Source organism: Dermochelys coriacea, chromosome 2 (genome assembly GCF_009764565.3).
Source record: "Dermochelys coriacea isolate rDerCor1 chromosome 2, rDerCor1.pri.v4, whole genome shotgun sequence".
Taxonomy (NCBI): Eukaryota; Metazoa; Chordata; order Testudines; family Dermochelyidae; genus Dermochelys; species Dermochelys coriacea.
The window spans coordinates 160920126-160933220 of NC_050069.1; the positions used below are offsets into that span (position 1 = coordinate 160920126).

Genomic DNA, 13095 nt, shown 5'->3' on the forward strand with positions numbered 1-13095 from the left:
GTACCACCAGCCAGAGCCTCTCATAGAGTTAGAAAAGTTTTTTGAGAAGGCCATGGTTATTGGAAAGGTACAAAGTTATGCACTTGGACACGTCTTTTGAAATAATACAACAATGTTTGTTTGCAAATGACTGGTTAATTTTGCTTTGAGAGGGTGGACAATTTGCAGTGAACAAAGGTTTTTTTCTACATAGTATGCAGTCTAGTTGGAAATAATCTGCTCATTTTTCCTTCTAATTCTTCAGTTTGTCTTTACTTCATGTTTTCAGGTTTTTCTCTCTTTAGTTGTAAGCTGACAGCAGGTGGATAAATGGTATCTCTTCATATGTTCTAAATAGGCTGGAAATTCTTTTTTTCCCCTGATTTAGTGTTCCAAAACCTGCTACAATTTTGAATATTAATAAATTTATAAAATGATACTGACTACTTTTTCAAATATTTTAAAATGTATAATATTCCATGAGGAAGATACTTTATTTGCATTAATTTGCATAGATGGTATAAAGCACTTACTCTTTTTTGGTTGCTGGAATTAAGAAGCAATCAACATCTGCCTTAGACATTTCAAGTAATACATTTATATAGAACCTATACAATTATTGAATAAAGTGTGTGTTAGTATCTGAGTCAATACTGATATAGAATTAAGAATTAAACTTTCACTAAGATCTCAACCTGGTCTTCATTTCTTCATGCACAATTGTTGTGTGCTGATGTTCTCTTACAGAAACATTTATATGTACAAAATTTATTTGTACTTTATTTACAAGAACAAATGTGATTTCATTGTTGGCACAAGTAAATGCTCAACTAAGAATACTGTTTTTTCAGAATTTTATTATTCCCAATATGTGTCAAACTTTTCCCCTGAGCATTTTCGCCATTTTGCCAGAGACTCATTCCTCCTCAGTTGTGTGAAGTTACTCTGATCCCTTCTCTAGATTCAATAAGTCAAAGCACACTGAAGATGAATTGCTGTGGTATGGACTGGGCATTCTCTTACCAAAAATACAAATGCAAATCCCCATCTGATGGGTTTTGATGTTTGCTTAGCTCCATGCTCCAGACCATATATCATTTACATTTGAGTCGTGGAATATTTTTTTAAGGAAGCATCATTAGCATTTAAAGCAGAAAATGATTCACAAATGAAAATCTTACAGCCTTGGTGTGCATGCAGGACTCCCATTGGTGCCAAGTGTTAGAGTAGGATATATGCCATTTTTTTCCCAGTTAAATTGAAATGAATTAATCTTAAATGGGTGGAGTACTTGGGCTTACAAAAATTAAAGAACCTTCTTGAAAAATCAACATTGTCCAAGAAAAGCAGTTTAAATTCCCCAAAAAGGCATAATTGCTTTGTCACTTTAAAAGATTCTAATTTGAATGGAATTTGTTTCACAGCTACCCCTTGAACAACACTGACCTTCATCAGTTCAACATTGAAGAAAATGGTGGAGCACCATTTACTACAAAAATGTCTGGAAGGCATCACCACCACCACCACCACCGGCATCACCATCACCACTCTAATTATGGAGTAATTGTTCCCGACAGCAAAGATATTGTTTCTGGAGTTCCAAACCCAAATAGTAAGTCTATTAAATGTAACAGAATTTCAGTAATTACTCTGGCATGAGATTTGTCACAGGCAAGAAAACAGAGAGCATCAAAGAAGGGGAGCTATTGCATTTCAGGTTTTCTCAATGAAGAGCATATTTTCTATTCTCAAATTTCATGGTTGATGCAAATTAATCAGGATTCACAATTTTCTGGCTCTACTGTTGAATGCTTGGTTACAGGATTTGGCAATTAATTTGAATTCCATAACTGAACAACCACTAGATTAGTCATAGAGTTTGACGCTTGGCACAGGATGATATATTTCATTATTATTATGTATATAGTGTCACAGGCATATCCCTTTCTATCCTCTTCTTCTCCTGTCCCCTGTGTCCTTGTGTCTGCTGACCTGCTTCCCACTTTTCTCCTCACCCCTTTTAATTTGAATCAAGCAGCTTTCTTCTTCATGGTATCTGGGCACAAGCTGGAGGAGCACTGAAAGCACAGAACAGACCGTCTCCCTGCCCTCGGGTCCAGTTTGAGTGAGTGACCAGATAGCAACTGTGAAAAAATGGGATGGGGGTGGGGGGTAATAGGTGCCTATATAAGAAAAAGTCCCCAAAAATGGGACTGTCCCTATAAAAACGGGACATCTGATCACCCTAGCTCCAGGGCCCAGCTTCACAGCCTCCTCCCTTGTGTAAGGAGAAGCAATTGCAGGAAATTGCTAGAGGCTGGAATGTGATCAGTGCAGGTGGAATCTTCAAGTCATACTCACACCACTACTGAACATGTGCAAATAGCAAAAATCAGGAACAATTTGCATTTATGCTAAATATTTGTAACCATTTCTGAAAGGGTTAAGCCTCAAAATTTACAGTCAGTCAGTTCAGGCAAGCAGTTGAACAAAAAAATGCAGCATGGCTTCTGTGAGGTTTCTGTTATAATATTTACTGTTCTAACCCTTGTGGTTGCTAATTTTTTCCCTGAAGTACAGAAAAATGGGTTGACAGGATTTTGATTTTGTTTCAGAATAAATTAGATGTAAGTGTAGATTGCAAACTGTTTCCTCATGCACAGCATAATATATTCTCCCAGTATACCCTACAGGTGTTTTATTTTGAAATTGACTTTAAAAACAGATATGTTTTCTATGTACGACATACAGCATGTGTTCCTAGAGATCATGTAATTTTTTTTTCCTCTTTACTTAGTCCTGGTCTACACACAGTTTTTCTACTAATTTGGTTAAGGGTGTGATTGTTTACCCAAGGAGTTAAATTGGTACTGCCCCTGTTTTATGGGACAGGGCTATAGTGATATACGCACCTTTCAATCAGTATAACTGCATCCACATTAGTTTTACTGCTTTAACTATGCCTGTTTCAAAATGATATAGTTAAAGAGGTACAAAGTACGTGTGTAGACAAACGCTTAAACTGATTGGTTTCTGAAAATGGGGCCATTTTTGTAAGAAATTAATGCATCATTAAGCGCACTCCAACCATTCAGGAAGTTGGAACGATATAACATTTATGAATTAACAGCATTGCCAATGAGATATTGATTACATCCATCACTGTGCTGCTCTGCTAGCTGAATGGAGCTGTTGCTGCTCCAGACCCAGATCTTTCCATCCCTCTCAAAAGTCTATGGAAGAGGGCTCTGAGGCAGCAAATCTTCATGAGGATCCCAGCAGAGTTCTTCCTCACCTGACCCATTATGATAAATAACCTAATATACTCTGCAGTTCTGTGGGATGCCCAAGCCGTGTGCTCAGAGGCCCTGTGCCTCTGTAGCAACTCTGGCCCCAGACTCCCCGCTACACTGAAAATTTTATCAGGTGAACAAGTGCACCACAGGACCCTGGTAAGGTGTGAAGGAGTTGAGGGAGGGCTACTTTACACGTTGTATGTACTGCATTAGCAGGCTTTCAACAGCACATGTACTGGAACCACCATTTCAGGGGCACTTGGGAGCATGTTTGATAATTGCCCAACCAGCAAAAGCAGTGTTCACCTGGCACTTGGAGACAATAGAGCTACAGTAGCTAAGGATTTAAATATACTGATTTGTGTATCTAAAGTTGGTTCGTGGACACCTTGTGACTGAGGTGAATTATTAGAACAACCTTCACTGGACAAATTGGTCACAGTCAACTTGGTCCCAGTTGGTCAGCCGGTTAGAGCATTCCTCTTCCACTATCTCCAAACTCACAACATGAAAAGGGAATTAGTCCTGGCTGTTACTTCTCTGATTTGAAATGAGACTTAGTGGAGAACCACTTTCAACAAGCTTGCTCTGCTGGAAGAGAAAAGGGCACTCCTTGTCTTTTGCATGGCAGATCTTGGCGCAAATCTACCGTCTCCATCCAACTGGAGTGTTTTAGAGACTGCGGACTCCTTGCAGACTTCTCTGAGCAGGCTATTCCTTATGGGAAGCGCTGCCCCCAGGCTACCATCATATGATGCCTGGTCAGCTGACCCAACCACTTCCCCATACCCAAACCCAAGAGTCAGATAACAACTAGGCACAGGTGGGACTGTGTCCTACTCCCCTTGAAAGGCCACTGTAACAAGGGAAGGCTTCTCCCCAGCTTGCTAAGAATTCTCTGCCCTGCCCACAGTCTCTTTTATACAGTTTTATTGTCCAAGCTTAGGCCAAATCAACAAAAACATAGTTATGCAACTGTTACATACCAGAGCACAATCTAGACTAATAAGTAGTTGTGTCACCCCTGCCCTGTAACTGGGGTGCCCTTTACAATGCCTTGATGCTGTAGCCTCCAGCCTGTAAGTCACTCCCCACACACACTGTCTGTGTGGTGCAGCCAGCGAACCACACCTTGGCTCTTACCAGCCTTGGTTATGCTGCAGGGTGACCCCAACACACCCACAGTCCAGGATCTGTCCCACAAACTGTCTGTTGTGTACTGCCCAGCCCTCTCTGGGACAGTACAAATATGTTAAATCTGTTATTCCTTTAAGGAAATAAAATGCACCCAACTTGTTGCCCCAGATGGAGTTACCCAGACATTTCAAATTGAACACACTGGATTAGATAAAACAGTAAAGCAACTTTATTAACTATAAAGAGAGATTTTAAGTGATTACAAGTAATGAGTCATAAAAGTCAGAAATAGTTACAAGAAAAATAAAGATGAAACATTTACTAATGCCTAACTTAATGAAATATATTAAATTCAGAGCCAAGTTTCTCACCACATGCTCCAGCAGATTACTGACCAAACTCTCGGGTCTGGACTACTCCCCAGAGTCCAACGGCTGCTTCCTTTGTCTTTTCAGGTACAGGGAATATGATGAGCAGGGAAAGAGAGAAAGGTGCCTTGGGGTGTTTGTCCCTCCTTTTTATAGTTTCAGTTCCCTTCTTGAAAAACATTTCCAGCTGAGACCCAGGAGACAAAGAGGCTGTGTGGAAGGATATTCCCTGCTGGGTTTTTTTTTCACCTGCTTGAACTACTTTTGTTTTCCCTCCCCGCTTGATGATTCTGTTTACTGCTTAGATGCAAGTTAAGGCAAGCACGCATTCCTTCCTTTGTTTAGGACAGATCTAACTTCTTCCTGGGCAGGGCTGTGGGGTTTGGAACATGTGTTAATAATGTCAAAGAGGGGAATCTTATAACTTCACATACAATGTTACCACACATATTTCACCAAGACAATACTGACCAGCAAACTATGAGTTTTCAAATGATAAGGCATATTTTGTGCAAAAGATTATTACAATAGTGTGCAGGGTGTGAATACAGGAGTGTATTCTGTAACAGCAATTTGCCCAGGACTACGGTTATCAGGGCTTTTTCCCCACTTTAGTACTTAGATTCCGTTTGCCCCCACTCCCAGCTAGCATTGGCTGTCCTAGCTCTCCAAGGCTCCCTGTTCCCAGTGAGAGCCCCCAGGGCCCCTCTGTCTGAACCTTTCCAGGCTCTCAGCCTGACTTATTCAGCTCCCCCTCACTGGGGAGGTGGGTCTCTTTCTAAGTCCTCTCTTTTAAAGCTCTGCTGGCATCAGTTTCCCAGTCACAGGCATGCTGGCCCTGCTCCGTCTTAAAAGGCTAGTGTCACCCTGTGACGGCCAGCCCTATCCTGTGACCACAGAATTTTATTGATTTGGCTTTTAAAACTCTCTGCTGGGATAAATTTGGCAATATTTCCCCCCGAACACTAAGTGGCAGCTACAAAGCTGTAAATTAAGAATCCAAGGAAATTTCAGGATTGATATTTAGTATCTAATTAATTTTTTTAATTGGATTCTTCAAATCCCTACTTATATTATTTCAACTAAGAATATTGAGTCTTGTGATGGGTCTGGGGAAAAGGCTAATCTTACCCATGAGGAAACTAAAAGGAGCATTCTGGCTTTCTACCAGACGCCCAGGAGAGTGTGAATGGTGGAAAGTGTGCAACAGGAAGAACTCACGTGCAGAAAGGAAGGAAATGGTGGTAGTGGCATGTATGATGCTGGGGAATGAAGTGACATGGGGACTGGTGTCTGAAAGGGGGTAGAATGAACAGTCAGGGTGTCTGTAAGGAAAGTGCATCAAGGAATAGCTTGGTGGCTAATTTGTTGAGAGTCTCAAGGGCACAGCATGCATGTGAATGCAAGAGTGAGTGGGGATGATGGGGAAGCATGGTGTGGTGTCTCTACTAATGGAAGAATATATTGGAAGTTTCTCAATGGAGGTGAGGAAAATGGGACCTCACGGGTCACCCCTTTTAATCTTACTGTCTCTTGAAATGGCCATGCCTCTGCCGTTTTGCTTGTTTCAGGTCATGTGGACTCACTTAACCCTGAGCTTTGACTTTTGGAGTTCATGTCATGTGGAACAGAAGTCAGCCTAATCCATCCAGATTTGCCTGTATCCAGGCTGAAATCATCAACCCCTCTTCCATCTTACATGGTTTCAAATGAAATACAAAATTCCATCATCTTCTCCAGCAAGACATGAGGAGTGGGCTTGAGAGTACTGAATATTCAAACAAGGCTCTCTTCAAATGTTTGTGAATAGAGTATGGGATTTTGTACAGCAAACAAAACCACTCAAAATTTGCCTGGTTTCAGATTCTCAGTGTGATTTAGTTATGGAAGTTATGAAACAAATCTTATATTTGAACAAGTTTTGTGATGGTAATTCAGCAATAGATTTCAGTATGAATTATTATATTTAAGATGTAGTTCTTCTGTAAAGGGTACCTATGGAGAGATGGTACTTTCTTAAGCAGCAGATCTGCTTCCTATGTGTACTCAGAATCGCATCTGCTGACTTAAGTGACAAAAATAGTTTTTCTATGTTATACAGCTGTTAAACCTGCAGTGCCAACACAGCTCAGAAAGAGGGAATAGGATTCTATTCCGGTGTGTGTGTAATCAGCAGAATTTTTTACTGGTTGCCAATCAATTATAACTGTGCAAACCCATTGAAGATAGCTGGGACAATACAGAGATTACCTTGGCCGTCATATTAAGTTAATGGCATTGCACAGGTGTCAATGAGAACATAATTTATCCTGCAGAGACTTTTAAAGGAGATGGTGAGTGAGGGAGAAAGGACCCAGCTTGGCTCTCAGATCCAAGGTTAGGTTAGCAGTTACAAAAAAAATTCCACTTATTTACAGACCAAGTACACTTGATATGGAAATCAGCAAGAGACAATGAACATACGTTATGTTGTTTTAACAGAATTAATTTCACAGTACAACTGCATTTTAAACAAACTAATTTTTAAAGGTTTTTTGTTTTTTTTGAGAGAGAGAGATTTGATTTCTTTTAAACTTAATGTTAGCACTGTAAAGATTTTTTTTAGGGTTTATTTATTTATGGGTTTGTTTTGTATGACTATTTGCAAGTTGAACAGTGAAAACTAAGTTAAATTAACTGTTTTGGTTTCTGGTATATTAACGTAATGAACCAGTCGTGCAATCTAGCAAACTGTACAAATTATGTTTGACTTAAACCCATTTAAATTGTGTACTTTTTCAGTATTTTCTTTCCCAACAGGAACATAAAATGAATCTGTTTATACAAAATCATCCTGGCATATCTAAGAAGCTGCATTAATTTATTCACTAAGTGCCACAGTGTAATTTCTTAGTGCAGAGCTTTATCACCAGGGAAGAAAATGTGATGTCAGCAATTCTGGACTGTGTCAGCACTGATTGTATCAAACAAGATAACAGGAATGCAAGGAGCCCAGCCCTGGAAAGAGTTACTCAATGGCCCAGTCACCAGAAACACTCTTATTTACTTCAGTGGGAGTTGGATTCACTGTCTGGTCTCCAATTCAGCTATACATCCTTACTCAGCAAAGCATATATTTAAAAAAACAACAACGAGTCCGGTGGCATCTTAAAGAGTAACAGATTTATTTGGGCATAAGCTTTTGTGGGTAAAAAACCCACTTCTTCAGATGCATGGAGTGAAAATTATAGATGCAGGCATTGTTATAGTGACACATGAAAAGAAGGGAGTTATCTCACAAGTGGAGAACCAGTGTTGACAGGGCCAATTTGATCAGGGTAGATGTAGTCCACTCCCAGTAATTGACGATGAGGTGTCAATTCCAGGAGAGGCAAAGTTGCTTTTTTAGTGAGCCAGTCACTCCCAGTCCCTGTTCAAGCCCAAATTAATGGTGTTAAATTTGCAAATGAATTTTAGTTTTGCAGTTTCCCTGAAGTCTGTTTCTGAAGTTTTTTGTTCAAGTATAACTACTTTTAAATCTTTTATAGAATGTCCAGGAAGACTGAAGTGTTCTCCTACCGGCTTTTTATGTTACCATTCCTGATGTCTGATTTGTGTCTATTTATTCTTTTACCTAGAGACTGTCTGATTTGGCCAATGTACATGTCAGAGCAGGATTGCTGGCACATGTTGGCATATATAACATTAGTAGATGTGCAGGTGAATGAGCCCCTGATGGTGTGGCTGATGTGATTGGGTCCTCTGATGGTGTTGCTAGAGGAGATATGGGACAGAGTAGGCAATAAGGTTCATTACGGGGGTTGGTTCCTGGGTTAGTGTTTCTGTGGTGTGGTATGTAGTTGCTGGTGAGTATTTGCTTCAGGTTGGGGGGCTGTCTGTTAGTCTTTAAGGTGCCACTGGACTTCTTGTTGTTTTTGTGGATACAGACTAACATGGCTACCTCCTGATACTTGACACCATGTGTTTAAAGTTAAGTATGTGCTTAAGTGCTTTGCTGAGTAGGGATGGATTTAAGCTCATGCTTAAACCATTATTGAATTAGGCCCCATGCGAGCAGTACTTATCTTCAATAGGACTATTTAATAACTTGATTCTAATCAGACTGTCAATGGGAGGCTTTCTATTGATTTCAAAGGGCTTTTGATCGGACCCCTACAGTCTGAAGAATGGGTCCAAACTACTTTTACTTATTAACTAGCCTCACTGAGAAAAGGAAATACAGAAAAAGTTTTAAGGACTCATTAAATTACATTTAATAAAACAAATAGTATTTTTCTATTTCTAAATAATTTTCATATCTCCCACTCTATCCCCAAGGTGGTTTAATAGGTCAATATTGAGAGGCGGCTCACTCAAAAAATATTGTATTTTCTTTCTGCATAAGTGAGTAATGAAAAAACTCTGTTGAGTGAGCTGGACGAATTCCAGATGACAACCTAAAAGAGACGGGTATTCAAAGACGAAAGTCCGCTATAGAAGCCAGACTCTGATCCCTTACACACAAGTGGCATCTTTGTTCAAAGTAATGCCAGTGGAGTCAATGGGAACACTCATGGATTCAGTTGCTACTTACCTTGAGACACTCAGAATCTGGTCCGAAGTTGGTTTAAGTCGCATTAGAATTTGGAAGAAGTTTGTTTGCTAAATAGAAAAGGGAAAATGACCCAATAAATGCATTTTAAAACTTCTTAGAGGGTATTACAGAAAACAGAAAGTATATAAATCTTTTGACAGTATCCCCTCAATTGCAGCCAAGTGTTTTGATCTGCAATGCTCTTGTAGTTTTCCTTGAAATTCTGCTTTTTCTTTCTTTCTTTTGGGCCTCTTTTTAGAATTGAGCTCAGGACTTCCCCTCCTTTATGATAACACTTCTTCCCATCTGAAGAAGATGGAAGTGGAGACTGTGAAGGTAGTTGGACCATGGCCAGCTCTGCACATCAATATAAACAAGGTATAATATTGTAGTGTATGTCAGAACGTTCCTTTGTTACTTGATCTCAGCAGCTGATGTTACTTCATCATTAATTCAACCCAATGTATTTGGCTGCAACTGTTTCACTTATTTATCTCTCACCATTTTCTTACTGGTCTTTAAATATTTCCTTGCACTTTCCCTTTGAAATTCAATTCAGCTAAAAGTAGGGAAAAAAGGCTTGTGTGTATGTTTATATATTTCTCGATATAATTCATTTGCCCCATTCCTTTTAGGGTGTATTATTCACTGTGCATGTACTGTATGTATTTGAAATATTTACAGGATAGTAGCTGAACGACTGTAGGTTGTGGGGGGCAGGTGTGGGGAGAAAGAATAGAGCTCAACACTATCAAATGACAAAGGATTTATGGTCTTTTATTTAAACCATGATAAAGCTACTTCAGCTGTGCCATTGTTTTGTTTTAGCTTTGATGGGTTACTCAGCTAGATAGCGTAAAAGTGTTTAAAAAAAATCATATTCTTTCTTCACATAAGAAGTCTGTTATGTTTTAGAACTAAATTGGCATAGGTTTACATAATAGAACCATACAACTTGATTCCTCGTCCTATAGCTATTAACTTCAGAACTCTAGTTGAAGCCAATGGAGTTGTGCATATGACAAATCTTGCAGCAATTGACCTTTAGGGTCAATCCTGAACCCATTAAAGTCAATGAAAATGTTGGCATTGAATTAAAGAGATCGAGAATCAGGCCCTTAATGAGTAAACTGGTTGAGAGTGGAAGTAGTGTTTGGAAAGATTTCTGACTCTCAGTTCAAGGAGGAACAAAATTAAATGACTTTGTTAGTTTCATACAGCGACTTCTACATTGATGCTATTTCAGCACAGGATCAAAGCATAAGCAAAGAAAGTTAAGAGGCATCTTGATTACCGTCTAGAAGTATACGCACCAGGAGGAAATACCTGATACTAGAAGGACCCCTGCTTATGCAGACAAAGGCATAACAAGTTCCAATGGCTAGAAGTAGAAGTTAGAAATTCGAGCTGGTCAGAAAAAGTGTGTGTGTGTTGTATTTTTTGTGGAAAATGTTGACTTTCTGGTGAAAAAGCAAAACTGAAATATTTTGACTGAAAAACAGAATATGTTAATTCAGAAATGCTGCTGCTGTGCCTCATGGGAGTTGTAGTTTGTGTGCCTCCGGCTCTCTGCTCTATAGGCTGGGTTCCCTTTTGGTAAGGGGAGGGTGAGCATCCTGGGAGTCATGTGTCCATAATGCATCATGGGCAATGAAGTTCACTGTGTGATCCAAGCCCATACAAGAGAATGGTGACTTGAGGCAAATAAACTGTAACTCCATGTGGCACTGTGGTGACATTTCCAAAGCTGACATATTTTGAGTTTTCAGCTGAAAATCAAAACCTTTTTGGTTTTGTCATGTTTGTATTTTTAAAAAAAAAATCAAAATTTATCACAACACAGACACTTTTTGAAAAACAAATAAATAAATAAAAATTAAAAAAAAAAAACAACTTTGAAGAAGAATTTTCCAATAGCCTTATTAGAAACTCTCAAACTGGAAATAGCATACTTTTTAAGTGAGATTAACTAACCATTGGAATAATTTACCAATGGAAATTCTCCATTGCCTGGAGTCGTTAAATGAAGATTGGCTGTCTTTTGAATATTGTTCATATTTATTAAAGTAGTGCCTAGGGGGCCAACCAAGATCAGGCATTATGTTAGGTGCTCTACAAACATATAATAGTTTCTGCCCTGAAGAGCTTCCATTTAAATAGACAAGACAGACATGGGGTATGAGAGATATAACACATACAAATAATATGCTGGCTGCAAACTACTAGTTACGAGGCTTGATGCAGGAATTAATTGGTGCAGTTCTATGGCCTATATTATTCAGGAAGTCAGACTAGATGACCATAATGGCCTCAATGCGGCCTCAACATATCTAAATTTATATTTTAAATTGACAACTCATTTGAACCTCTCTTTTCTAGTTGTTAATTCCCTTTTCAAGCAAACTGCTTTGGGGCTGAAATTTGTCATGCTTGGTATCAAACAAAGGTGAATTTTATAAAATAATTGGATGAAATTAGGTTGAGTGGTTAGGAGTTAATTTGATTGTCTGCTACAGCAAACTCCATCTCATGGGAATGAAGAATGGTTTAGGAAAAGGGGCAGAACAAATCCAGTTGATGTGATGATTACTGTCCATTCATTTGGTGAGCAACATAAATCAGTTTTGTGATGCCTGTTGGTTTCTCTGTCACCAGTGACATTATCTTTAGCCTTCAGGGTAAAAAGGAATATTGCAGGCATAAATATATTTTAATTTCCTTTCTCTCCTCTGCTTCTGTTTCTTTGCAAACATCTCTTCTTCAGTCCTTCACTGCTGCAGACCACTACGTACTGACTGCTCACCAGTGATGTTATTTAGGGCTTGTCTACACTTACAGCTGTAGAGCACTTTGTATTAAACCACCTTCGGAGAGCACACTAGGGAAAGCGCTGCAGTCTGACAGCTGCAAGCACACCGGCGTGGCCACATATGCAGCACTTAAAGCTGCATTGGGAGTGGTGCATTATGGGCAGCTATCCCAGCATTCGAGTGGCTGCAACGTGCTTTTCAAATGGGGAGGGGGCGGGAGTTGTGTGTGTGTTGTGTGTATGTGGGCGGGGAGAGAGTGGGTTTTTGGGGTGCTGAGTGTGTCAGCATGCTGTCTTGTAAATTCAGACCCCCCTCCTTGTTTTTCTCGAACCAGATAAGCAGCTGGCACTCCGAAAGGGAGCTTTGAAAGGGCCACTTCCGCATTCCTCCCAAGTTCACAACAAAGACAAGAGAGGCCACTTCAGTTAATGGGATTATGGGACATTTCTGGAGGTCAATCAGAGCGCTGTAAGGTAACTCCTCGTTTACACTGGAGCTGCAGCGTCTCACCCAATACGCAACAGCCCTTAATCCTCTCGTGGAGGTGGAGTACCGGGAGTGCTCCAGCCAGGAAGTTAGAGCGCTCTACGTGCCTTGCCAGTGTGGACGAGGAGTAAGGTAGAGCGCTCTGGGAGGCTTTATTGCGGTATAACATGCAACATGCCAAGCCCTTACACTAAAGCTGTGCAGCTGCCTGTTGCTTACAAGGCAGCAAAGCCTGTAGCTACTGCAGTAGCAAATGATCCCTGACTGGTGAGAAAAGATAAACAGGTGACTGGTGTTTCTGCGATTCTTCTTTGATCTGATACATCTCTGTGCTGAATAAGGAGCAGGATGTGTTCAGCTGGGCCTTGTCTTCACTAGAAAATAAGGTGTGTTCTTAACTTGTGTTGGCTAACCTGTGGAAACTGATATGGTTTAAGAACCTCATG

At 39.9% G+C, this 13095-nt stretch overlaps 1 protein-coding gene across 4 annotated transcripts in view; it reads left to right on the forward strand.

Moving 5' to 3' along the window:
* EPB41L4B (erythrocyte membrane protein band 4.1 like 4B) overlaps positions 1 to 13095 on the forward strand; it is a 255127-nt gene that overhangs the window by 152387 nt on the left and 89645 nt on the right. For all 4 annotated transcript variants that reach the window (XM_038392440.2, XM_038392441.2, XM_043508596.1 and 1 more), the window contains exons 16-17: positions 1404 to 1591; positions 9613 to 9731. In XM_038392440.2, coding sequence (XP_038248368.1) covers positions 1404 to 1591; positions 9613 to 9731 — 307 coding nt within the window. The remainder of the gene's footprint in view (positions 1 to 1403; positions 1592 to 9612; positions 9732 to 13095) is intronic.